This window comes from Notolepis coatsorum, assembly GCF_963971535.1.
Source record: "Notolepis coatsorum genome assembly, chromosome: 7".
Lineage (NCBI taxonomy): Eukaryota > Metazoa > Chordata > Actinopteri > Aulopiformes > Paralepididae > Notolepis > Notolepis coatsorum.
The window spans coordinates 70,961,125-70,987,787 of NC_140171.1; the positions used below are offsets into that span (position 1 = coordinate 70,961,125).

At 41.8% G+C, this 26,663-nt stretch overlaps 2 protein-coding genes across 3 annotated transcripts in view; one reads left to right on the forward strand and one right to left on the reverse strand.

The window, feature by feature from the left end:
• The window catches only part of fhip1aa (FHF complex subunit HOOK interacting protein 1Aa), a 104,217-nt gene extending 84,766 nt beyond the window's left edge, over positions 1-19,451 (forward strand). Inside the window, exons 5-13 of one of the 2 annotated variants that reach the window (XM_084318916.1) lie at positions 562-720; positions 1,809-1,895; positions 3,161-3,328; positions 6,863-6,942; positions 7,220-7,446; positions 9,518-10,486; positions 12,357-12,535; positions 13,315-13,435; positions 15,629-19,451. In XM_084318916.1, coding sequence (XP_084175042.1) covers positions 562-720; positions 1,809-1,895; positions 3,161-3,328; positions 6,863-6,942; positions 7,220-7,446; positions 9,518-10,486; positions 12,357-12,535; positions 13,315-13,435; positions 15,629-15,831 — 2,193 coding nt within the window. In that variant the 3' untranslated portion in view covers positions 15,832-19,451. The remainder of the gene's footprint in view (positions 1-561; positions 721-1,808; positions 1,896-3,160; positions 3,329-6,862; positions 6,943-7,219; positions 7,447-9,517; positions 10,487-12,356; positions 12,536-13,314; positions 13,436-15,628) is intronic. The other variant, XM_084318917.1, reaches the window with a different exon arrangement.
• A 5,623-nt stretch (positions 19,452-25,074) lies between these two features.
• gatb (glutamyl-tRNA(Gln) amidotransferase, subunit B) overlaps positions 25,075-26,663 on the reverse strand; it is a 72,534-nt gene continuing 70,945 nt past the window's right edge. Inside the window, exon 13 of the mRNA XM_084317966.1 lies at positions 25,075-25,556. Coding sequence (XP_084174092.1) covers positions 25,431-25,556 — 126 coding nt within the window. The 3' untranslated portion in view covers positions 25,075-25,430. The remainder of the gene's footprint in view (positions 25,557-26,663) is intronic.

The following is a 26,663-nucleotide window of genomic DNA, read 5'->3' on the forward strand; positions in this document are numbered from 1 at the left end:
GTTACTCAGCTGATAGAGTTGTGCCCTTCCTGATGACTTGTCGTACAGAACTTGTAAATTGCTTTGGATAAAAGCGTCAGCTAAATGACTAAATGTAAACATTTAATGAAGTATACAGTATTATTCACATAAGGTGCGGCTTCATAATAACTTCTTTCCTCTAGGTGTTGGCCACAGTGTTGACCTGCCTCTTCTTCTGATTCTCTCCTCTCCTCTAGGTGTTGATCTGTCTCTTCTTCTTCTTCTCTCCTCTAGGTGTTGCCACAGTGTTGACCTGTCTCTTCTTCTCTCCTCTAGGTGTTGGCCACAGTGTTGACATGTCTGATTGATTGATTGATTGATTGATTGAAAACATTATTAACAGATTGCAGAATGGGTACAATACAATACAGTACAGCTCAATACACACAATTGTTAAGGGGATGCAGACCAGAGAAAGACTTTCGTTTTGTTTACATCAGGGTCCCCCATCTTCAATTCATCAAGTCTCTTCCTCTTCTTCTTCTCTCCTCTAGGTGTTGGTCACAGTGTTGACCTGTCTCTTCTTCTTCTCTCCTCTAGGTGTTGGCCACAGGGCTGAGTGGCCTCTACTCCTCCCTGCCCACCAAGTTAGAGGTCCCCAACGAGGAGTGGCACTGCCTCCACAAAGAGGACTGGCTCCAGATGCCTGCACTGGTCCAGTTCCTTAACTCCCTGGAGTTCTGCAATGCTGTCATCCAGGTGAAAGCAGACACATGTACACAGACTCATGATGTGTCATGACAACCCTTCCTCTCTAGGGCCTGTTCACCAGCCCACCAAGCTGGATAGCACTCTTGGCAAAATGGACTATCTGCCTCAGCGAATTACTATGAGAAATAAAAATACTAATAGCATCGCCCTTCAGGCACTTTAATGTGGGTCAGTATTACAAATTACTCAAGAAACATTTCCCCCATTTTAGAACATTTTAGATTTATTTATAAAAAAAGAATTGATCCACTTTTTCTCCTTATTTTTCTATTTTTCTCCCATCCCAATTTCGCCTCGCCAATTCTCCCTTCCCCTGTCTCGAATGTTGCTAGACTATGCCTCCCACTGGTCGGCTGCAGTGAGGACCAAGCCTTGCATCACGTGTTCTCTCCGGTACACGAGGAGGCAGCTGTCGCATCTTTTCACCTGCACAGCACGATCTCTCAGTGGCGAGGAGTAACGTGTGGGAGGCTCACGCTGCCCCCGTTACTTCCTGATTCTGCTGTACAGGCGCACCAACCAACCTGTAGGAGTCGCTGTCCACAACGTCCAATCCTTACCCACCAGCTTTCCCACCCCCTAACACTGCCAATTGTGTTAGTATGAACGACCAGCCAAGCTGGTAGCAACGCCGAGAGCTGGGCTCGAGCCCAGCATCTCCTGCGTTAGTGGCGAGCGCCTTGCCCACTGCGCCACTTAGCCGCCCCAACATTTTAGATTTATTTTTATATCTCAACAGTAATCGATAGTACTAAAAAAACCAAGACATTTGGCACCAGAAATAACAAATTAAGTTCTGCCCAAAATCGATGGCCGCCTTCAATTGCTCCTTTAATTAATCTTCAGTACTATAACACATGACAAACACTGATCCATTATTTTTTCAGTCTGGTGTCAGAACACTGATGTCTGAGGCAATTGATTGGTGGATTGCTATGTCAATAATTTTTATAAATGGTGAATTTAGCTGATGGGTGGTCTAAATCCTTTGTCTACACACTGATACCCCTGACTACACAGCTGATTCTGCTACACAGTAAAAGGCTTTGACCTGGTGTCTTCTGGACTGTTCTCAGATAGCCCACCCTAACATCAGAGACCAGCTCGTTAGCTACATCTACAACGGCTTCCTAGTGCCTGTCCTAGCACCAGCTCTCCACAAGGTCAGTGGCTGTCATCCTCCTCCTCTTCATCACCTTCACGCTAGTTCACGCTTCACGCTCATCTCTTTTATTCCGTCAACATGTTGAGTCTAAATTAACATTGTGGTAGTCTTTAGATTATGGTATTGAGTAAGAGAGTCACGGTATAGATGGTTTTGTGTTTTCTAATTTTATAAAAAGCTTTTGTCTTACGTGTTTGTTAGAAGTAATACAAACTGTCAAATCTCCCTGTTCTGCTATGAAAACTGACATTTCTGCCTTTTTCGGCATCAGTTTTGGCTACACAATAAAAGGACAATTCCAACCCAAAGCTATCTTGGATTTCTTTGGTGACAAAATGTTGTCAAAAACATTCTCCCCAAAATAGGACCAAATGAGCCATTTGGAGAGGGACACGTTAAACCCTTTTCTATGTGCTCTGTAGCTCCGTATCCCAGTCAACTAGCTTTACAACTTCTACTGGCATCAAGTCGGTATGACAAGGTATGGAAATTGCCATATCTTGGTGCACATTCAAGCGTGCCCTAGGCATGAAAGGAGAAGTTACATGTGCTTCAACCAAACCACTGTCAGGTGCTCTCAGAGTAGGGCGATGTGGAATCCAGGAGAAACATGTGGTGTTTGAAGTTGATGTCTAAGGTGGTTGCACTAGGTTTTCTCTTGTAGCAGAACAACTGAGTACCTCAAACGGAGAACCGTATAATGTTTGTTTTAAAGGGGCACTTCACCAAAAAACAAAGCTGATTTATAGTTAAAGACAGTAGAGTTTGACTACTTTATTATCTAAAGATGGTAAGTTAGTGTTGTGTTCATTCATAGTTAAAGACAGTAGAGGTTGACTACTTTATTATCTAAAGATGGTAAGTTAGTGTTGTGTTCATTCATAGTTAAAGACAGTAGAGGTTGAGTACTTTATTATCTAAAGATGGTAAGTTAGTGTTGTGCTCATTCATAGTTAAAGACAGTAGAGGTTGAGTACTTTATTATCTAAAGATGGTAAGTTAGTGTTGTGCTCATTCATAGTTAAAGACAGTAGAGGTTGAGTACTTTCTGGTGATGTACTGTATCACATTCATACTCCAAGTGATTTGGATAGATTTTACAGTTGCAAATACATGGACTGTCCAAAAGTCCTGAGTAAAACTGAGTTATATCAAGGATATTAATCTCAAGGGTTCAATTATTGCTCAGAAGTATACTTGCTAGTTAATATTCAAGAGCCTCCAGTGAGATCACAGTCTAACTGTATCTCTCTCTGTGTGTAGTTGACCTTGGAGGAGGTAATGACCACTACAGCGTACCTGGACCTGTTCTTGAGGAGTGTGTCTGAACCAGCCCTTCTGCAGACCTTTCTCTCCTTCATCCTCCTGCACCGACATGAGAATGTCCACATCCTGGACACCCTGGTCAGCCGTATCAACACTCCCTTCCAGGTAGACACACACACACACACACACACACACACACACACACACACACACACACACACACACACACACACACACACACACACACACACACACACACACACACACACACACACACACACACACACACACACACACACACACACACACACACACACTCGCACTTATGTGCGCACACACATACATCTACACACACAGAGGTATCATTAATATCAATGATTAACACATTTCTTACTTGGCTGCTCAAGTGTGAAATTTCCCCTTGATATTCCTTAAAGAAAAAGCCTAATTCATGAAATGTTTTTATGCACAAATGTGTTCTTGCACACTATAGGTGTTTTTCTAGCCCTGAATGTAGTCTTGCAGACAGGAAGCATTGTAACTCCTGGACACTGGCATCTATTGTGTACCTCTTGTAACATGAATGCCTTTGCAAGTCTGGATGATTGCCAGTCAATGTCCTATACGACACCCTCACAGCCCAATGAATAATGAATGGGCCCATTCACATGTTTGCCCTCATGTCACATAAAACAATCACATACACACATGCAAACATAATCTATTTCCATCCACTATTTGTAACATTCTCTCATTGATTCTCATGCTCACATGGTTCCAGCACTTCAGACTCCCTGTGTCGCTCCCCTCTATAGGCTGCACACTGCAACAACACTACTGTCAGCGTTTTGCTGAAGCAAATTCCCTTTTAAATATGTATAAAAAGGTATGTTCAAACAAGAATACTTGATTGTTTGATGTTATTTGACAGATTTTATATGCATAGTGTTGAAAGCCCATAGCCAAACACGTATATTAAAATGAACGAGGAAAATAAGACACAATATAATGACTTATTTCCATTGTGGTACTTTCACCTTGACTCTCATTTGACTAGTTAAAGCAGAAAGTATTAGGCTACATCACTGAAGGCAACACATCCTGAGTATCCTATCTTGAAACTCAAATGGGCAGATGTCATGTGGTTGATACTGTGTGATAAACTCCCCCTCACTTGAAACAGACATTCCACAACCTGGTTGAACTTCCATGTGCGTTGCACCGTTTCTTTTTATTGGGTTTCCTACATGGTAGCATAGGAAGTTTGCCATTTGAATTGGATCTGTTTCAGGTAGTGGCTCAGGAGGTAGAGCCATCGTCTGGTAATCGGAAGGTTCCTGGTTCGATTCCTCCCCCCGGCAGCGTATAGAAGTGTCCTTGAGCAAGACAATAATTACGACTAATTCTCCACTTGCACAACCTGAAAGTAGGCACTTCCGGCTGACTTCCGGTTGCGAATGGTACTTCCTGTCCCATCCAAATACATTGTTTTTAGCTACTTTTCTCCCGTTATTTAAACAACTTTGTCGTCACAGAGAGGCAATGAAACGTTTGTATTATTATAGTATAGAATGTATTTAATAAGCAAACGTTTGTCAGCAGGGTTTTTGGGCTGTATTTCATGTAAAAACGTTTACTGTTAGTTTACTTGCTCACGCTAATTAAGGCTAATGCTGGCTAACAGAAGCTAGCGCAAGAAACGACGCCGCAAAGTATTGTTTATAGTGCATTTCTTGTCACCTTATAGCATTTGTACATTTGTATGACAGTCTATAATGCTCCCGTGAGGTTTTTTCCTGACGTTTTGGTAATGATTTTCACTATAAAATCATATTTCTAAATGACAGGAAGTTGATGAAAACTGGCCGGAATAGCTTTGCGCTAACGATCTTTGCCGATGCATTCCCTTTTTTTTTTTTTTTTGTCTTTTTCCCCCTCCATTTTCCTCCGATTTTCTCCCATCCCAATGTTAGTCGTATGCCAATTCCCAGTCCCTTCCTGGTCGCTGCGCTTTACCCCCCACAGTCAGATCATTTGGGAGAGTGGAGGCTACCACGTGCTTCCTCCGACACACGTCCAGCCAATCACCGCTTCTTTTCACCTGGCAGCGCGGATTCTCATTGAGAGGGCGTAGCGTGTGGGAGGACCACACTATCCCCCTCACGTCCAATCCGCGCTTAGCAGGCGCCCCGACCGAACTGCAGGAGTCGCTGTTTACAACGACCCGGACCCACCCCGCCAGCTTCTCCCACCCTCTGTTACAGCCAATTGTATCAGTGCAGACGGCCAGCCAAGCTGGTGACAACCCCGGAGCTGTGAGCTGGATTCGAACAGGCGAACCAAGCTCACAGCTCCGGGGCTGGTGACGAACGCAATCTCCGCTCGACCACCTAACCGCCCCGATGCATTCCCTTCTAAACGTAACGTTAGTTGTTCAAAACATTACCTGTCTAATTTGTTCCTCAACGTTATATAGACAGGTAATGTTTTGTAAACTAACTGCAGCCTGCTACAGTTAGAAGCTAACGTTAGCCAGCAAGCTGCAGCCTGCTACAGTTAGAAGCTAACGTTAGCCAGCAAGCTGCAGCCTGCTACAGTTAGAAGCTAATGTTGAGGAACAAATTATATAGACAGGTAATGTTTTGAACAACTAACATTACGTTTAGAATGGAATGCATCGGCAAAGATCGTTAGTTCAAAGCTATTCCGGCCAGTTTTCATCAACTTCCTGTCATTTAGAAATATGATTTTATAGTGAAAATCATTACCAAAACGTCCGGAAAAACCTGACAGGAGCATTATAGACTGTCATACAAATGTACAAATGCTATAAGGTGACAAGAAATGCACTATAAACAATACTGTGCGGCGTCGTTTCTTGCGCTAGCTTCTGTTAGCCAGCATTAGCCTTAATTAGCGTGAGCCAGTAAACTAACAGTAAACGTTTTTACATGAAATACAGCCCAAAAACCCTGCTGACAAACGTTTGCTTATTAAATACATTCTATACTATAATAATACAAACGTTTCATTGCCTCTCTGTGACGACAAAGTTGTTTAAATAACGGGAGAAAAGTAGCTAAAAACAATGTATTTGGATGGGACAGGAAGTACCATTCGCAACCGGAAGTCAGCCGGAAGTGCCTACTTTCAGGTTGTGCAAGTGGAGAATTGCTCCCGATGAGCAGGTTGGCACCTTGCATGGTTGCCTTCACTGTCGGTGTGAGTGAATGGGTGAATGTGAGGAACAAAATTGTAAAGCACTTTGGATAAAGCACTACCGGTATATATAAATGCAGTCCATTTACCATTTACCATGAAGAATAAGCCAGTATTTAACTTTTATGGCCACGTGGTTCTGGTGTGAGGAGAGTTTGCGGTTCTGGTTTCTGCCATTGGCCAGAAATCATCGGGTTACACAGGTATTTCAAATTAAAGAATGTTACACGCTGACTTCAGATCAGTACTGTTTTTAGCAAAGTAAATACTGTGAATAAACATATGGACCCTGGCTGCTAGCAGACCTGCAGCCAGTCAGGAAGCCCCGCCCACAGCATCTGGGGACACAGAGACATTATGCTTCCGCGTTGCTATCTGTCTCGTGTACCGGAACACCTGTGCCGCATTTGTAACAGGTTTTTTCACCGTGTCATGTCCTGTGCTTTAACCTGGTTCATTATAATCCATCCCTCGCTGCAGCTGGGCACCGTCTCACTGGCGCTGTTCCGCACACTCATTGGCTTATACTGTGAAGATGTGATGCTACAGCTTGTCTTGAGGTGAGTGGGATTCACAAGACACACACATACACACTTCTCGCCGTGCCCCCCTCCCCCCCTTTTGTCATACATGGTACGTGTAATTGGTTTACTCCGTGATGAGGTTTTAGTCCAGACCCCTACTGTCTAGACGTGTCACTACCATCTGCCCACCTCCATTCGCATCCACCCGCTCCACTCACTCACACATGCGGCCCAGCAGCCTATAAGCTTACCCCCACCCCCCTTACCTGAGTGGGCTTCCTAACAGGATCCGTTCCTCTCCGCCTCCCTATAGGTACCTGATCCCCTGTAATCACATGATGTTGAGTCAGAGGCGTGTGGTGAGGGAAAGGGACTGCTACTCCGTGTCGGCGGCTAAGATCCTGGCGCTGACGCCCTCCTGCTGCTCGCCTGAACACAGCCCGCCACCCCTCAGACAGCTGGACTCCATCCTCTGGTCCAAGAGCACAGAGAGTGCCAGCAGCGCGGCGGATAAGAGTGCCAGCACCGTGGCCTCCATGGGTAAGAGAGGGGTGCACTGATGTGTCTACATGCAAAATCTAATCATCTGTTCTTGTTAATAGGAGGCATTTTGCTCTTATTAAAAAATGTAACTATCTTGTATGAAACACCTCAACCAGACATGTTTGTTTTGGTCTGATGTGTGGGTTGGAGTTGAGTGAGACTCTACCAAGAGAGGTCTGGAGAAGTTCACAGTATAATACATTATATATATACAGTATATATATGGAGCTCAACAACAGGTTCCATTGTGGACATACAGTACAGTATACAGACAATTTCCTTTGGGCAGAATGACATTTTTTTGTACGAATCTTATTGTGCCATGCACCGCAGATTAGTCACAATGAATTGAAACCACATTTCAATTCAGACTTCTTATCTGCTTGGCCTTTCACTTTTGCCAGTATTTAGAGCAGCTCTAATTAGCTTTACACTGCTTATAGATCGACTGCAAATTTTAACTGTTCAGATGTAGGGCTGACCCCTATTAGTCGATTAGTCGACTAATCGGTCAAAAGGAGCCGTAGTCGACTAGCCAACCTCTTAGTCGAATACAAAAAAAAAAAAAATATATATATATATATATATATTTTTTTATATCATTCTTTCCATGACATCATCGCTACGGCAGCTTACACGCTCAAAACGCAAACCGTAAACAAAACCCGGAGCGCACCAATACTGCAGTGTGTACGCAAACTAGAGGGGGGAGAGGGAGGGGGGAAGTTCGCACCCAAGGACGGAGCGAGGACGGAGCGGAGCTGATTCGACCCTGAATTTATAAATATTTTTTTTTATCATTCTTTCCAAAAGAAAAGAGGCCTAGAAGTGTGGCTAACGCTAATGGCACACATACCAGAGGCTAACTGCCTAAGAAAACAGGCACAGAGGCACTGAAAGAGGATTTCACCCATCTAATGAACACACTAGACTAGACAAATATCAAGATGTATCCATCAGTGGACCAATTGCATGCTTTTGCAGAGGACAAGAAGCCTTCAGTCGACTCCTTCAGACATTAAGCACCCCCACAGCCCAAATGGAATGATAATAATAATTTTTTTTTTTTTTTTAAATATACTAATTTTTTTTGACCATTAGTCGACTAACGGCACATTTTGGCCAATCATAGTCGACCATCCAAATCCTTAGTCGGGGACAGCCCTATTCAGATGTGACCAGCCATGACGTCATTTGAATGGATTTTTCTTTAACCTTGTTGATAGCGCTCAAAGCCAACACAACAAAGCCAACACAACAAAACACTGCTTCTGCCAGTCACTGAGCGGATTAAGGGTACATTACACAATGCACTGGACAGAATAGAGAAATATTATATAATAGAGAATTTATTATGAATCTTAAAAGGATTATACCTACCAAAATCCATTCATAGACTTCCAAGTCGTGCTTATATTTTGCATTTAATTACCAGATTAACATAAGAGGGGATAATTAAACATGTTTTCTCAAGTGGCGAGGTCTCCTGCTGGGTAGGTCTGTTGAATCAGTAGACCTCCCGGGGGCTACTTGTCTAATGTATTAGTTGTGCTGTGTATGAGTGTTGTGCAGAGAGGGTCAGTGTATTCATGAACACTTTCTTAAAAAAAATTATTTTATTTTTATTATCTTTTTATTAGTATCATCGAATTACAACAAGTTGCAGCATGAGGGTCAACATTATAAAATGTGCTCACAATCTACAGCAAGTTGTCCATGGTTGAACTATTCCCATTTATTCCCCCCCCCCCCCTTTGCTATCCGTTATAAAGTTAACATGTTTAGTTTGTTTAAAGTAAAGCATCCACCCACAAGACAAGAAACAATAATAATAACTAGTGTATACACATATATACACATGCATACACGCATGCAAAAAATAAATAAAAGATTATAAATAAAAAATAAAAAAGATGAATCATAATGATAATAAAAAGAAGAAAAAATATATATAATATAAGTAGTACTCTCTATTCTGATTGTATGTTTTCCAGATAATTATAAAATAAAAAATAGAAAGTAAAATTTGATTTATCTTTTTTTTTTTTACACTTTCTTGTCCCGTCAGACGCAGAGGGCTTCCTGGAGGAGGACGCTTCTGGACACTCCTGCGTCATCGGCTCAGAGATCTACCTGGACGTCAGTTATCTTCACTACCTCTACGACGCCAGCCTGGGCATCATCAGCTGCACGCGGGCCTGCCAGGTGTGGTCGGCCCTGTATGACGGTGAGGACCCGCCCCCGGAGGAGTACCAGGCCAGTGCCCTGGAGGAACTAGGGGTTAGAGGTCGGCAAGCCCAGACCGGGCCCAAGAGGCCTCCGCCCCGCCCCCGCCCCGCCTGCCCTTCCCAGAACACAGAGTCCCCGTCCGTCCACCAGCTAGAACTGGAATGGGACGATAGTTATGACGCATGTCCGGTGAAGACTACCGAGAGCGCTGCTGAGAGTAAGCCCCCGCCCGCCGCAGAGCCCCCCAGGCACATCCAGGAGATGAGGCGGACCGCTATCATGCTGGTCAAAGGCTCCTACATCGAGGAGTCTGACTTCCAGGACGACGTCATGGTCTACAACCTCGTCGCCAAGAAGGACGCCAGGGACGTCGTGGAGCGCAAACCCAGCAGGGCCCAATCGGAAGAGACTCGATTGGACGTCCCGGAAAAGGAGGCTCTCCTCCAGAATGGCCTCAGCCTTACGCTTCAGCCCGCCGTGACGGGTGATAACGGCAACACTAGCTCAGATCAGAGTCAGCTGGACTCTAATTCCAACGTCCAGAGACCCAATGCCGCTGAGGTGGACGACGACCTCTTGGCCCAGTATGAGGAGCTAATTCGTACCTTGAGTGCGGAAGCGGGTGGCGGCGGCGGGATTCCCGCCAAAGTTGACAGAGAGCTCCAGAATCCTGTCGTCAGCGTGGAGGAGGAGGAAGAGATGGACTTCAGCTCCTTCTCTGCAGAGACACCAGAGCCGGAGAAGCTGCATGTGCCGTTCGGGACCAAGCCTCGGAGTGGCAGTAGAAGCCATTCAGTGCCTTTTACAGGTGAACAGATAGTTTAGCGGAAATGGTATCAGTATCAGGTTTGCAGGGCGGATGAAGTCGATTTCAAGAAAAGTTAATTATATTATATTATGTTCAAATGTATTGTCATTATACAGCACATGTACAGTACAATGGAAATAAGTTGTCATCTAACCATAGTGCAAATGTAACAGTAAAGTGCAATAGTAACATACAATGTACAAGTGATTAAAAGTGGAGTATATATAGATGAGTACTACTGAGTAATAATGCTCAGGTGTATGCAATCAGGTGTAGTACAGTGATACAGGTATAAACACAATGTGGTAGTAAGTCATGGCCAGCAGTATAACTAGTATATATCCCTCCCTATATATCAGAGTAGGCAAGGGATATATATAGATATAGTATATACATATACAGGTATGTAAAAAGGATTATTTACTGTATGTCCACAATGGAACCTGTTGTTGAGATCCAAACCTGCTGCTTAAATCACACTTTTGAGATGCTTATTGACCCAGGGCATGTTGTGGCTTTTTGGGTAAGAGTCTAAAGACTGACCCAGGGCATGTTGTTGCTTTCTGAGTAAGAGTCTAAAGACTGACCCAGGGCATGTTGTGGCTTTCTGGATAAGAGTCTAAAGACTGACCCAGGGCATGTTGTGGCTTTTTGGGTAAGAGTCTAAAGACTGACCCAGGGCATGTTGTGGCTTTCTGAGTAAGAGTCTAAAGACTGACCCAGGGCATGTTGTGGCTTTCTGAGTAAGAGTCTAAAGACTGACCCAGGGCATGTTGTGGCTTTCTGAGTAAGAGTCTAAAGACTGACCCAGGGCATGTTGTTGCTTTCTGAGTAAGAGTCTAAAGACTGACCCAGGGCATGTTGTGGATTTCTGGGTAAGAGTCTAAAGACTGACCCAGGGCATGTTGTGGCTTTCTGAGTAAGAGTCTAAAGACTGTGACCTACTTAAATATTTGAACCTAGACGAGTATATATATATTATAGGCTAGCTATATTCATGTGTCCTTGTTGTGCTCATTGTGCAGAGCAAATTCCCAAAGGACAATAAAGGTTTCATTATATATATATATACTGTATATATGTAATGTATTATACTGTGAACTTCTCCAGACCTCTCTTGGTAGAGTCTCACTCAACTCCAACCCACACATCAGACCAAAACAAACATGTCTGGTTGAGGTGTTTCATACAAGATACCGGTAGTTACATTTTTGAATAAGAGCAAAATGCCTCCTATTAACAAGAACAGATAATTAAATTTGTTTTTGCTTTGTGCGACATTCAGATGGTTATTTTCCTTAATAACTAGGGTTAGTAATTATAGTTAGTATTAATAATTAGGTAGGACTGGGATGGTTTTAATCTCTGCACCATCACTACACCAACATACTGTAATATTAATTTATTTGCACTAGCACTATTTCACTTGGGACATTGATGGTATATTATTATTATTATTGAGGACATTGGGACATTGATACTATATTATTATATTATTATTATTGACATTATTATTTTGCACATGCTATATTTTATGTTTGTATGCCAGTGGTGATGGTCCAAACTAAATTTCGTTGTACCAACAATGACAATAAAGATTCTATTATATTCTATTCATAGCCATTGCTAATGCTATATGAAGGAATGGGGCAAACACTACATGTTGTCTAATTCGTGGCTAAATCACCTCACTCAAAAACAACTTACATTTTCTTAAATGTCATGCTTGCCCCAGGCAGAAGAGAAGAGAGGGCAGGAATGAGCCTTTAACCATTTTTCTCGTTGTAAAAGTTAATCACTGCCATACAGCATTAGCTGACATCAATCCAACAAAACGTGTTGCCGTTTTACCTCTCGTCTTTTCTGCCAGGTCCGTTTGTCAGTGTGCTGTTGTCTCGTCTAGAGAACATGCTGGATAATTCCCTCCACGTCAACCTGCTGCTGACGGGCATCCTGGCTCAGCTGGCTGCCTACCCCCAGCCCCTGCTCCGCTCCTTCCTGCTCAACACCAACATGGTCTTTCAGCCCAGCGTACGCTCCTTATACCAGGTACCCCAAGTCAGTGTAAATGAGGGTTTGAAGTTTGTAACATCCCCTTATTGCACAAAAAAAAGCTGAGTGTACAGAATGATTGCTTGTTCTCCAACCTTCAGATACATAGAAAACAAGACAAGGATCAAATGAACCAAAAAGGAAGGAGGGAGAAAGAGGGAGAAATAATAAACACGAAAACTTGTCTCTTGAGCTCCAAACAACAAACATAAAATGCTGTTCAGTATTCCTGGCTATCACTGAAATAGACGTCTAGACTTTCAGACAGGCAGCTCACCTTTTGGATGTGAAAGAAGAATGCATGAAACTATCGCTACAAACAATCAGGGTTCAGTATTACTGTGTTAAAACCACCCTCCACTTAAGGCACTACAATGATTCTGCTTCTGTAGATTCCTGCATCATTGAACAGGACATTAAGATACATCACAAGTAAATCACATGTATGTTATGTTAAGATCTCTGTTAATAATACAGTATGGTTTGTAGTAAGCAAAATAATTCTGGGATCCATTGCAGGGCCAATAAGTAAAAAAAAAAATCTGCTCTCTGGTTTTCATATAATAACTCTCTTGTAATCCTGACTTTATTGGGGAGGGTTTAGCCAATAGCTAACTCCAAATTATACTATGAAATAACTTCTCAGAGAGATCACTGGTTGATAAAGCTTACAAGACATCTGTAAAATCCAATATCCAAGTTAAATTAAACTAATGATTCCCAGACATTTTTTTGCGGTCATATAAAAAAACTGATTGTTGAAACCCCCCCTCCAGGTCTTAGCCTCCCTGAAGAACCAGATTGAGCGGTTGGCTGCTACCAGGAAGGACCTCCCAGACCTCATCACATCTGCCCAACACTGGCTCCTCGCCCGTGAGGCCTCCTACACACCACCAGGTGACCCACCACACGCTCACACAAAGGATAGCAGTAAATGCCTATACACCCACGCTGGCTTATGTAAATGAATCACTCCTACACACGGTGGGTCACACAGCCCTGGTTTTACTACATAAAGCAGCCAAGCAGACAGTGCTATAGTGTTTAACTGAATTGAGAATCTAAACTTCATAAACCGAGAAATACCTTTGTTCTTGAAGAGTAAGACATTACAGGGGAAGAGTATATTTTCACAACTTTCTAATGGCATTTTAACTCCATTTGACAACTTACAACACATAAACTCATGTTTGAAGCCCATTGAGACATGTAATATGATTTGAAGCTATACAAATATAATAATATAATGTATTAACAATATATTGTATTATAATTGAGCTGTCACATATCTCATATTTTTTGTTTATTATGTATATTTATCGTAATGGCCTGAAATGGCTTTTTTGGTGGTGTTTGCATTACGATATATAGTTTATACTTTTGACTGGTCGATAAGAGATCTAAAATGGTAAATGGTAAATGGCTGCATTTATATAGCGCTTTATCCAAAGCGCTTTACAATTTGTTCCTCACATTTTACCCATTCATTCACACATTCTCACACCGATGGCGGAGGCGACCATGCAAGGTGCCAGCTTGCTCATCGGGAGCAGTTAGGGGTGTCTTGCTCGGAACCGGGAACCTCTGGATTTCCAGGCGACTGCTCTACCTCCTGAGCCACTGTCGCCCTGTTTCTCAACCTCATGATCAAGTGCAAAGATGAAAACAAAAAGTGTTCTCTGTACTTTCAGTATGTGTTTTGGTTCTGCTTGATCTTGTTGAGTTATGTGGCCCTGCGGTCGCTGAGAAGCAGACACATTAATGAGCACATTAAGTTCTACTCAGTTACTGAGACCAATTCCCCATAGCTTTTATATGTTATAAAATATAACACACTGTTAGGAAAATATTACCAGAATTATTTTGAACACGCCAACATTATGGGAAATGAGCTTACTGTCTTCTCCAGAGTCAGACGATAGATACCAGTTTCCTCTGTGCGTTCAGTAGAAAGCTATCCGGCTGCAAGCTAGCCTAGCTTAGCACAAATTAATGAACGTGGATGCAGACCACTAGCCTAGCTTAAAACTCCGGGAGACGTGTTTTTGGTCAACAGCTAGGTTAGCTGGACCGTATAGGCTTCCATTCATGTGCTAAACTAGGCTAGCTTGCAGCTGGATTTTCAAGTAGGGGACGTTTATTCACTTAGAACAATTATGAGTCTGTCTGATTGACAGTTTTTGCCTCGTAGTGGAAATTACTTGTGAATTGAGGCATCACAAACCAAAATATATTTATAAACATGAAACATCAGAACTGTTCCCATTCTAACACAAATGTCATGCATTTTAATCCAGTGGTGCGTCTGAATGCTCATACTGCCTAGACATGCGTATGTGAGTATACCAACTTAGTGCATTTTGAAATTTCATATCAGAAAATTGGCAGATTCTGACCTTGCATTGTCTGTATTGATATTAATGTATTGGCAGCTGTGTGTCAGTGTTGTAGTCGAGTCACTAAATCTCGAGTCCGAGTCAAGTCTCGAGTCCCCAGTGTTCGAGTCCAAGTCTGAGTCACCAAAGAAGAGCCTGAGTCGAGTCCGAGTCGAGTCCCTATTACCCTAGTCCGAGTCCAAGTCCGAGTTCAAGTCATCAAGGTTGAGTCCACTCCACAGATGTCTGTTGAAGTTGGAGGTTGTCCTGGTCCTCTTCAATAGTTTGTTTACATATCGAACATCTAGCAGTGCTCTTGCTGGAATTTGATGTAAAATCTGTGTAAGCAAAGTGCACGATTCGGCTCTTTAGGCATCTTAAGTACTGAACATGAGGGTATCGACGTGAATCTGCATGTAGGTGGAACCCACGTGTCTGCCATGTTACAATATTAATATAGCCATCAATATCGTATGCCAAATGATTAGGGCCTATTACAAAAGAAAGTCAAATAAATAACTATTTATCAATTAACAAGTCTGAGTCCTCGTCTGCACCTTCCGAGTCCGAATGCAGTCAATGCTCGAGTCCAAGTCGAGTCACGAGTCCTGAAAAACTACTGTGTGTTTTCTCACTTCATAGTATTGAGTGTGTAGCATATAATATGAGGTTTCAGTCGTACCCTCGGTAAACCCTGTGTCATTGACGTTTTCAGATAAAACCAGTGGAGCTCACAGAGGAACCTCCGGCAGGGATGTTGGGAGGGTCCTGAAGAGTTCGCCTCCGCCGCAGCCCAAAACCATATCCCTGGCGCGGACCGATGTCTTCGCCACCGTCCTCTTCACAGAGTTCCTGAAAGAACTAGCTGCCATTGCACAAGAGCACTCCATCTTATCACACATTCCCATGGAGGAGTGACGGAGGAGTGATGGAAAGACATGCATCCTTTTCCTTAAAAATACTTTCTACAGGTTTTCTACTCTTATCGTGGTCCCAGCCAGGACTACTTGGTGAAGAATTAAACCTCATAGATCCTCATGTCATCTCTACCATGATGTTGAGATAAAAAAATATATATATTCTATTTTTCCAAATGGTGATAATCAATGGGCGGTAATCATTAGGCTGAATGCGTACACTAGCCTAACTTCTCACTCTAGCAACCCCAACACTCTCATGGGCTTGTTTCTAATGTAGTATGCTGTACGACCAAGAAGGAGCTCCACATTTGTAACTAGAGAATGGTGACCTACTTGCTCACCTTTGGTGAAACCTTAGACCAGCCTAATGCTGAAACTGGCCAGCTCCAGGCCTGTCAACCAAAGACTGAATAGGATGTTTGGAACAAAAACATGATAATAAACATTGTGTATATACACACACACACACACACACACGCACACACACACACACACACCTACTGGTTTATGCATTTTCTTATAACTTTGATATAATACTTAACACAAACATCAGGGTACTGCCCTGGTATGGAATGTTTTCAGCAGCCAGTGGTAATCATGTGTCCTCTGTTCATTGTGGTTTGATAATACTACCGGTACCCGTGTGGCCTTCTCGAGTGTTGTTGCCTTGTTGTTGCCATAGGATTGCACAACTGTACCCCCTTGTGGAGCCTACGTTTCCCATGTTGCCCTTGTGGAGCCTATACATTTCCCATGTTGCTTTGGGAGGGTTAACGTTGGAACTTGCTGCACAATCCCTCATTTCGCTAAAGTTTTGGTTTATGGGTTGGAGTGGCACTGGAGTGGCCTAGGAGTTAGGCTTTGATGGTGAGTGATACTGGCTTAAAGGTGAGAGTGGCCATTGAACTGCTTCCCATATGTAGAGCATAAATTGGAATATATTTGTCATTATATGGTTCAATGATTGGAACCCAAAGATTAAATGGGTTAAATGTATTGAATGTGAATTGGCAGTGGCTCAATGGTGCTACATGTTGGAGGCTCTTCTGGCCCGCCTGATATCCTTACTCCCATTGAAAAGCTATAGTATGCCGAGCATCCCACTGTCTAATCTGTAATAACTCTATGGTTGTCACAGTCATGTTCACATACAGTCTGTTTTGGTACCATGTAACTGTTGAATTACCCTGTGATCTGTGTTGTGGTACACAAAACCGATTTATTGTTGCATTTTTTATCTTCATTTGAGGAATAGGGTTTCTGCTAAATCCTCCTATTTAAAAATGTAGTTAGTTCAGATTTCTTTCTCTGTTGAGTCAGAACTATACCTCAGGAGCTATCAAGTACACATTTGTTGACAGTTTTTTCCACAGCCTTCACTGATGCACTAGCAGGTCCGATTCACTGGCTCCCACCTGTTCTTCATAATCTGTACAAACTATACATATCAGACTTGTGCAACGAACCCAGGATGCTATGTTTATGACGCCTTACTTTTAGTACAGCTTAATAATGTATATTCTTGTAGAGAAAACAATTTCCAAGGAAGTAGTAACACTATGCACATTACTGATGTTGAGTGTGATTACTTAATTGCATATTTTTGGGGAAGGGGTATTTAAGTTATGTTTTGTTTGTTTTATCCTGAGACTAGTTTCTATTGCCATATATTTTTTTCAGAGAGGTTGTATAAAAGAGTTTTTGTTGTAATGGTTTCATCACTGTTCTTTATATTAGGGATGTTTATGCCTTTGTGTATGTTAGTGTAGCTAGCTAGCTAGCTAAGTTGAAGGGGACATATTATGGAGAATTAGTTTTGACTTTGTATAGATTTGGCTCCTTGAAGTTTTAAAGTCTTCAGATTAACAAGCCCAAACAAGCTGTTCAGAATGATTGCCCTTATGGATGTCACACCGAGGTACAGTAGCTTGGGAGGTGGAGCAGTAGTCTGGTAATCCAGGGGTTCCCGGTTCGATTCCCACTCCTCCCGGGCAGCGTGTCGAAGTGTCCTTGAGCAAGACACTTAACCCCTAATTGCTCCTGATGAGCAGGTTGGCACCTTGCATGGTTGCCTCCGCCGTCGGTATGGGAATGTGTGAGTGCATGGGTAAAATGTGAGTAACAAATTGTAAAGTGCTTTGGATAAAAGCGCTATATAAATGCAGCCATTTACCATTTAGCTGTGCTTTTTGGAGACAGGAACACTGCCTACCTTCTCAGTTTGTAAAAGTGTTTTACTCTTGGGTGCGAGGCAGCCAGGCAGGGAAGGACATTTAAAATATGATGTGTTGTTACACCCATCAAAAACACTATTTAATACAAGGGAAGAAAGAGGTGCTGAAAAATAAATAATTTAAATACAATTTTGACAATTTTGTTTAGCAAAAAATACAAAAGAAAACATGCCACAGATCCAAGGAAGTCATATAAAATTATTGAAAAGATACATAATATGTCCCCTAAGGTTGAGAGATCATTGTTGGTACATTGGTGATTAAGCATCTGACAAGTCTTAGCAGGATGATGGGGGCAGCCCAGAGACAATCGCCTTTATCTTAGCGTTTATTCAGTTTATTTGTTACATTAAATGATACAAGAGAGATATTTTGTTACAAAGCATGGTAAATTGTTCTACCGTGACAGAACTTCTTGGACTTTGGTGCCTGAATCTGGGTAAGATATTTTTCTGACTATGATACTTGTAATGAATTCACAGAGGAACAAAGCAAAAACTCCTACAGCTGCTTCAGAAAGTTTTTATCCCCGATGACTATTTGTACAATACATTGTGTTATACTAACGTTACCCCGGCGTAGACTATTGGCACATTTGGTTTGCTATTTAAAAACATTTATTTATGTAGTAGTAATAGTAGCAGTAGTAGTTATTATATATATTTAATATTAGATCTGGTTGATGCACCCCATTTTCATGAAGTTGGAAAGAAAATCCACACTTGTTTGTGAATTCACATAATTTAAAAAATAAATGTTGTACTAAGCAAAATAAGAGAAATATGAACAAAAAGTTAAGGGGGTAAATACTTGCTGAAGCACTTTTTAATTCTGAGTGACTCAGATGTCATGTTCTTTTCTTCTTCTACATTTAGCATGCAATAAAAAACTTGTATCAGAGTCACAGCGTTAAAATTAAGATATATGTTGGTTTCTATGTAAATCCAGCCAGTATCGATTTACTCTTTTGTATGCAGGCTGTCAATGCTGGTAATAAAACTATAGTACATAGAGTATGATCTTTACCTACAAACACCATCTCTTCCGAACAACATAGAAATATATATATTTTTGTGACTAGATGCTGTTTTCAAATGTGTTCAATCATTCCTGTCACTCTTGTAAAAGTATGTTACAAAGCACTTTTATCAACCTTTTCATACTTGTACTAATCTGAAGTGGGCCGTGCCATAACCCTTTTTATCATGGAGAGCGAGAGGTTTCAGTACAGATGGTTTCAACTTGACATTCTAAATGGACCCAAGTTTATTTCCTGCTGTGTTTGCTAATATCAATAACTGACGGGAAATAAACGTGGGTCCAAGCTGTTCCCTAGCAACGTAGTTCCACTGAAACTGTCCATACAAAAATCTATTTATTTTAACAGGATATTAACAGGATGCTTTGGTATTGTGATCATCATCAGACCACTGGTCTTTATATGACCGTCACCTCTTTTTGTGTTTTTATATTTATTAAGGGAGCACCTCTTCCGAATGATTACTCTGAGCACCTCACCCTTCTGCCCCAAACCCCTATCTTCCCTTTCCAGCATGGCACAGCACTTTTCGTTTTAGCACAGTGGTATGAAAAGGGTTTGGTGAATTGGCAATGACATTTTACAAGGCCAATTGAACCCTTGCACTGAAGAACCATATAAGTCTGTTTTGATTTTTTTGGACAGCCCATGTATTTGCAGTTTTTCAAATCAATCCAAATCACTGTGCATGTGATATATCACCAGAAAAAGTACCCAGCCTCTACTGTCTAACAGTACTGAGTGAACACAATACTCTAACCTACCATCTTTAGATAATAAAGTTTGAAAACATTGTTCCTCTGAAAACGTCAAACTTATATGGACTTATATGGTTCTTTGTCTGAGGTACTCAATTAATGTCTCAGTAAGATCTTATTCCAAAGATAATAGTGCATCCTTTTAGCCTAATTTCTCTGTCAAGACATATTCAGGTTGCTGTGATGTCTGTCCTGATTGTTGCCAGTGTCTGAGACACAAAGGCACAATCTCTTAATAAAACAACAAAATGAACGGAAGCACTTTATAATTTATTCCCAAAGCTGCTATTACAGATAATGGAACACAAGCCAACAGTAAGTACACCTCCATATGAAAATAGATATTCTTCTTACATGTTATGAAATGTCTCGTCCTATTTTCTCAGATTGGTTTCTGCCTGTTTTCTCTGTGGACTTAGCTGACCTCGTTTAGAAAACCTTTCCTCTTCTGACAGCCTTTTATCCACAAAGCCTTTTGTTTAAAACTAGGTCTTCCGCAGACTTCTTCTTGGACATTGATGCTTTTCTAACTAACCAGCACAATTACTGTACTTGTAATAGGCTGCTCTCATAGGTCAAGTTACATTCAATAGGCCTACTTTCAAAGGAGATATGCAACATACTGTAGATGAAGACTTCCATGATGCTGCTAAAGCTTTTAACAGGTCTTTATTTTCCACAATAGTGAATATTAATTAATACAGATCAATGGGCATATGCATGGCATATCGTTGAAAAGCTGTTAACCAAATAGCCTGGATGCCTGTTATCCTGACTATCATGATATATTTTTGCTGAATGAAAATAATGCCAACAATTTATGACCATTCTTTTAAACCCCCACCCTGCCCCCTCCTCTATGATGAGTGATTTTCCAGCATGATTTTCACTGTACGTTTCTCAGACAAGATGGTGATGGGACGCTGTCACTTAAGTCCGGAGCCTGTGCACAGTCCAGTCAGTCACACATAGGCAGCTATTAACCTCAGCGTGAACCACCTTCTGTTTGTCACATGCACCCAGCTCCTATTAGATTATAATGTCATTTGACATCACCAGAGATTTAAGCCATCTGAACTGAGATAATGGCCTTTCTTTTAACCACACATGTACAGATCTGTGCATGGAGAACATGTCGTAAAGGTCAAGAGAGGTAAAAGGCAAATGATAGGATCTCAAGAACTGTTAACTTACACCTGATTCCAAAATGAGGTCCTTCAAGGAATTCCTGATCAAACTAAAATGATGAATACATTGTGTATATTAATGATCAACTCACAAGAGCATAATATTTTCTGTTGCCCTGAATGTGATGCTGTAAATATCACAATGTCAAACATGTTTCATGAGTTTTAAATATTTGAGGAACCTTGGTGTGAGGGGAAGTGCCAAAAAAAAACCATTGTGGTCGTGTAACTGAAATAGCAGTAAACAGCCAGGACACAAAATAAAATGGATCGAGTATCTACTTCACTAACATGTACTAACCACAAGGGGGAGCTCATCAATCACTCTCCAGCCTTTTTGGGATGTAAAATGGGCCACTTTTCATATCAGTCAATCAATCATCCTGGTGCTGATTCATTAACTCTAGTGCTTGTGTTCTGAGGACATTAACAGCTCCTGGGCAAAACCTCTCAAATCAGCCCTCGCCATTATAGCAACCATTTGGTACCCCAGGTTCTAGAATTAAGTGGCATTATATTGTTTAGTGGAAACATCATAAGTTGAAATCATGTCCTTTAAATCTCTCAGGTTTAGGTTCTTCTTCTGACTGTTTTCCTCACAATTATATTTCGGAATTCTAGACCTCCATAGGTTTCAATGACTAGGAGCCACTGTTGCATCATCATTAGAATGTTCGGTTCTCTAAATACTCATCTCACATTGAACACCTGAAAGGCTTCACTGAGATAATCACTCAGTCATCTGCGTATGATTAGAAATGCCTTCCACTATTCATTCTTACCAATCCTGCTGTGTCATCGATTTCAGGGCATTTATTATTTACATTTGAATTATTTTATTCAAATTATTATTGTAATGTTTTGCAGTGCAAACGTTATATACGACTCTCGAGGCAGGTTGTTAGTTCTCACTGTACTTCTTTATTCAAGCATCAGGTATCTGAGGTATAGCTTCGGTACAAGCGACTCATCCCTACTACTTCCCATACCTCAAGAGGCTCCACCCTCTATAGCCTCCCCAGGTCAACCTGTGCACTCTCGACTCTGTCAACCCGTGGCTGGCGCGACCAATAGCGTCGCCGCCAGCCCCGGGATGGCAGAGTGCAGAGTGACAGCTCGCTACATTATTATTATTATTATTATTATATATATATTTTTTTATTTATTGAGCAAAAACATAGCCTAAGTCCATATCACTTTTTTTTTACTGATACCCAAGCAGATGGAGATAAGCTATAAAGGCAGAGACATAACAACTCAGTTTGACATTGTATTACTGACCCATGCACGGTTATTATTGGCCTATGGACTTTATAACATTTACATGTTTAATGCTTGTTTTTATGACTTTGTTCAAACATTTGTCATTGTACCACTGATGTGCCGTCATAGTCTATGTGTTATGGTGTTGTTATTGTGCGGTCTCTTTGTTATGTACTGCATGTCCCTTCATGACACATTCTATTTCACTTCTATTGGAGAGATATGCAGGAGAACATATTCCAATGTACTTGTTGAAAATGGCAAATAACCCTTGAACTGGATGCTAGGTCTGTATAACTGCATATTTTACATTCACATACATAAATAATCATTGCCATGCCTTTACTTTTTAATAGGCTTCATTTACATAGGAATGGAAACTGTGGTTTGACTTTGAACCCCATATGACACAGAAACTGATCATTTCCATGCTGATTTCAAGGAAAAGTCCTAACATTTGGCTATCTGTCCTAGAGTCTGACAAGGTGATTGATATCAGTTTAATCTGTTTCATTGTGTGTCCAGTAGCCCCAGCCCCAGAGCAGTAGGGAGCAGCTAGTGTAGCTCCCGTCAAAAGTGAAGAAATACAACTTCCAACAACTGACGCACAGAGATGAAATTGATATCAATCTTCTCATCTGACTCTGGCAAGTAAGTGTATTTCCCAAAATGCTGGAGTGTTCTTTTAAAGACTGATTAAAATGAGAAAATGGGCCCACATACTTACTAACTTACTAACGTTCTTAACTGGGACGACGTTGACTTTGTTACTAACGCTCCTAACTGGGACGACGTTGACTTTGTTACTAACGCTCCTAACTGGAATGACGTTGACTTTGTTACTAATGCTCCTAACTGGAATGAAGTTGACTTTGTTACTAACGCTCCTAACTGGGATGACGTTGACTTTGTTACTAATGCTCCTAACTGGAATGAAGTTGACTTTGTTACTAACGCTCCTAACTGGGATGACGTTGACTTTGTTACTAATGCTCCTAACTGGGATGACGTTGACTTTGTTACTAATGCTCCTAACTGGAATGAAGTTGACTTTGTTACTAACGCTCCTAACTGGGATGATGTTGACTTTGTTACAAACGCTCCTAACTGGGATGACGTTGACTTTGTTACTAACGCTCCTAACTGGGATGATGTTGACTTTGTTACTAACGCTCCTAACTGGGATGACGTTGACTTTGTTACTAACGCTCCTAACTGGGACGACGTTGACTTTGTTACTAACGCTCCTAACTGGGATGATGTTGACTTTGTTACTAACGCTCCTAACTGGGATGATGTTGACTTTGTTACTAATGCTCCTAACTGGGATGACGTTGACTTTGTTACTAATGCTCCTAACTGGGACGACGTTGACTTTGTTACTAACACTCCTAACTGGGACGACGTTGACTTTGTTACTAACGCTCCTAACTGGGACGACGTTGACTTTGTTACTAACGCTCCTAACTGGGATGACGTTGACTTTGTTATTAACGCTCCTAACTGGGATGACGTTGACTTTGTTACTAACGCTCCTAACTGGGATGACGTTGACTTTGTTACTAACACTCCTAACTGGGATGACGTCGACTTTGTTACTAACGCTCCTAACTGGGATGACGTTGACTTTGTTACTAATGCTCCTAACTGGGACGACGTTGACTTTGTTAACAGTTACACACCAACTGATATTTGGAGGGGATCTCAATTGTGTAATGGATCCTAGCCTGGACCAATCAAGCTCTAAAAGTATTTGTCATACTAAAATATCCATATTCTTTTCAATATTTATGAAAGAAAACAAATATATAGTCCCTTGGAGGCTTTTAACCCAGTTTGTGAGGTATACGATTTTTTTAGTCCTATTACACCAAACTGTATACCTTGGAATTTACCTCAAATAAAGGGCTAACATTTTTAGACAGTCTAAATGTCCCTTGTCTTGAACCAGATAAAATTGCTGACCTAAATTGGACGATAGAACTAGAAGAGATCCATGCTGCAGAGTGGCAAGACTCAGGGGGCCTGGTGGCTATTAACTATTAACGATAAGCTTTCTCCAATTCTCTTAGGAATTACGTTTCAGGAGTTGACTTCCCCCTCCATTCTATCACAAACAACCATTACACTTTTGCTCAAGAAAGACAAAGACCCTACTGATCATTTCAGACGATCTTCTCAACGGCATTGAAAACATCTCTTTTAATGGGAATACAGTGAGGTGGGATAAAACATTGAGCCTCATTCACGAAGTGATATAACAGATTTCCTCTTATTTTGTTAGCATTTTTTCTTATTTTGTTCTTACCTGGGATTCAGCAATGTTTTCTTATTCTTGCTTTTCGCTTAGGCAAGACCAAATGTTAAGAGTGGTCGAGAGCACTCTTACCCAGATGAGAAAAAGAAAAAAAAAGCCTACCATTGGTCAATTGACCCCAAATATGACTTAAAAAACGCAGAACTTATTGCGTGCGTTCCGCTTCTGAAATGGATTATATATTGCTGTTAGAACAGTTAGATGCTCTGGCCGCCCAGGGCGTACGCATAGAACGCATATTTAGAGATCGTCTAGATCTATTTGCAGAGCCAGCTCTATGATGAAGCTATGTGATCTGACTCGCACATCACTGAAAATCACATGTTCTGGTCCTGTATGAGTGTGTCCATAGAGATACAAGTAACACATTCCACATATCCACCTCTCCTGATGAGGAGGTCATGTCTCCTGATGAGGAGGTCAGAGGAGGTCATGTCTCCTGATGAGGAGGTCATGTCTCCTGATGAGGAGGTCAGAGGAGGTCATGTCTCCTGATTATGAGGTCATGTCTCCTGATGAGGAGGTCAGAGGAGGTCATGTCTCCTGATTATGAGGTCATGTCTCCTGATGAGGAGGTCATGTCTCCTGATGAGGAGGTCATGTCTCCTGATTATGAGGTCATGTCTCCTGATGAGGAGGTCATGTCTCCTGATGAGGAGGTCATGTCTACTGATTATGAGGTCATGTCTCCTGATGAGGAGGTCATGTCTCCTGATTATGAGGTCATGTCTCATGATGAGGAGGTCAGAGGAGGTCATGTCTCCTGATGAGGAGGTTGTGTCTCCTCCTCATGTCCTCTTCAGGAGGTCTTCTCCTCTAGGATGGCTCTCATCAGAACAGGGTCCGCACGTCCTTTGGTCTCCTTTTGGACCAAGCCCATCAGCTTGTTCAGAACCTTATGGTTGCCACTTCTGATGGCCTGGACCTGCGGAGAGGATAGGAACCTTTAAAACCACAATCTGGATCAATCTTATGAAGGCCTTTCATACATGCAGCCTGTCCCTGAAATGCACAGGAACATTTGCTGTATATGAAGAGAAGGAAATGAATGGGAGCAGATCAGATCTGTCCTGCCAATTTCCCAACTCAAGACCTAGTAACATGTCAGGGAGAATACCGTCTGTGTTACGGATGAAAGGGGACGGTCTCCCACTGATGATTCCTAACTTAATGCTTGATTTATCTAGACAGCTTGTGCAGCTGCTTTACTGGGAAGTATGTGATTGCAGTATGGCTACACCACTACTGGCTTTGTTAACATAGTAATTCATTGGACTCTTATTATGTGAACCTTTGATACAAGGGTTATTTTTCTTTTATTATTATTATTATAATTTTATTTTACAACTACTACTTATTGTTATTGAACAACACACACACACTTCTATATTTCATTATTTTTTGATCCACTTTTTCTCCTCTTTTTTCAATTTTTCTCCCATCCCAATTCCGCTGTGCCAATTCTCCTCTCCCCTGTCTTGAACGTTGCTCGCATATGCCCCCCACTGGCCGGTTGTAGGGAGGATAGAAGCCTTGCATCACGTGTCCCCTCCGATACACGAGGAGGCAGCCTGTCACATCTTTTCACCTGCCAGCGCGGACTCTCACACTACCCCCGCCATTTCCTGTCTCTGCTGTGCAGGCGTCCCCCAACCGACCTGTAGGAGTCGCTGTCCACAACGTCCAGATTACCACCCATCGACTTCCACCTGCTAACTCTGCCAATTGAGTTAGTATGACGGCCGGCCCAAGTCGGAGGCAACACAGACAGCCGGATTCGAACCCGGTGTCTCTTGCTTTGGTGACGAGCGCAATGTGCGCTGTGCCACCCAGCCGCCCTATATTTCATTTCATTTGATCTTACCACTACTACTTATTGTTACCATTCTTGTATTCATTGTCGTTTCTTAATTGTGCACTGTTGAGTCTGAGTTCGAAACACAAACATTTCATTACCGGCAATGCCCCTGTATTGTTGTGTATTTGACAAATAAAGAACTTGAATGTGACAAAAGGTTTTACATGACTTCCA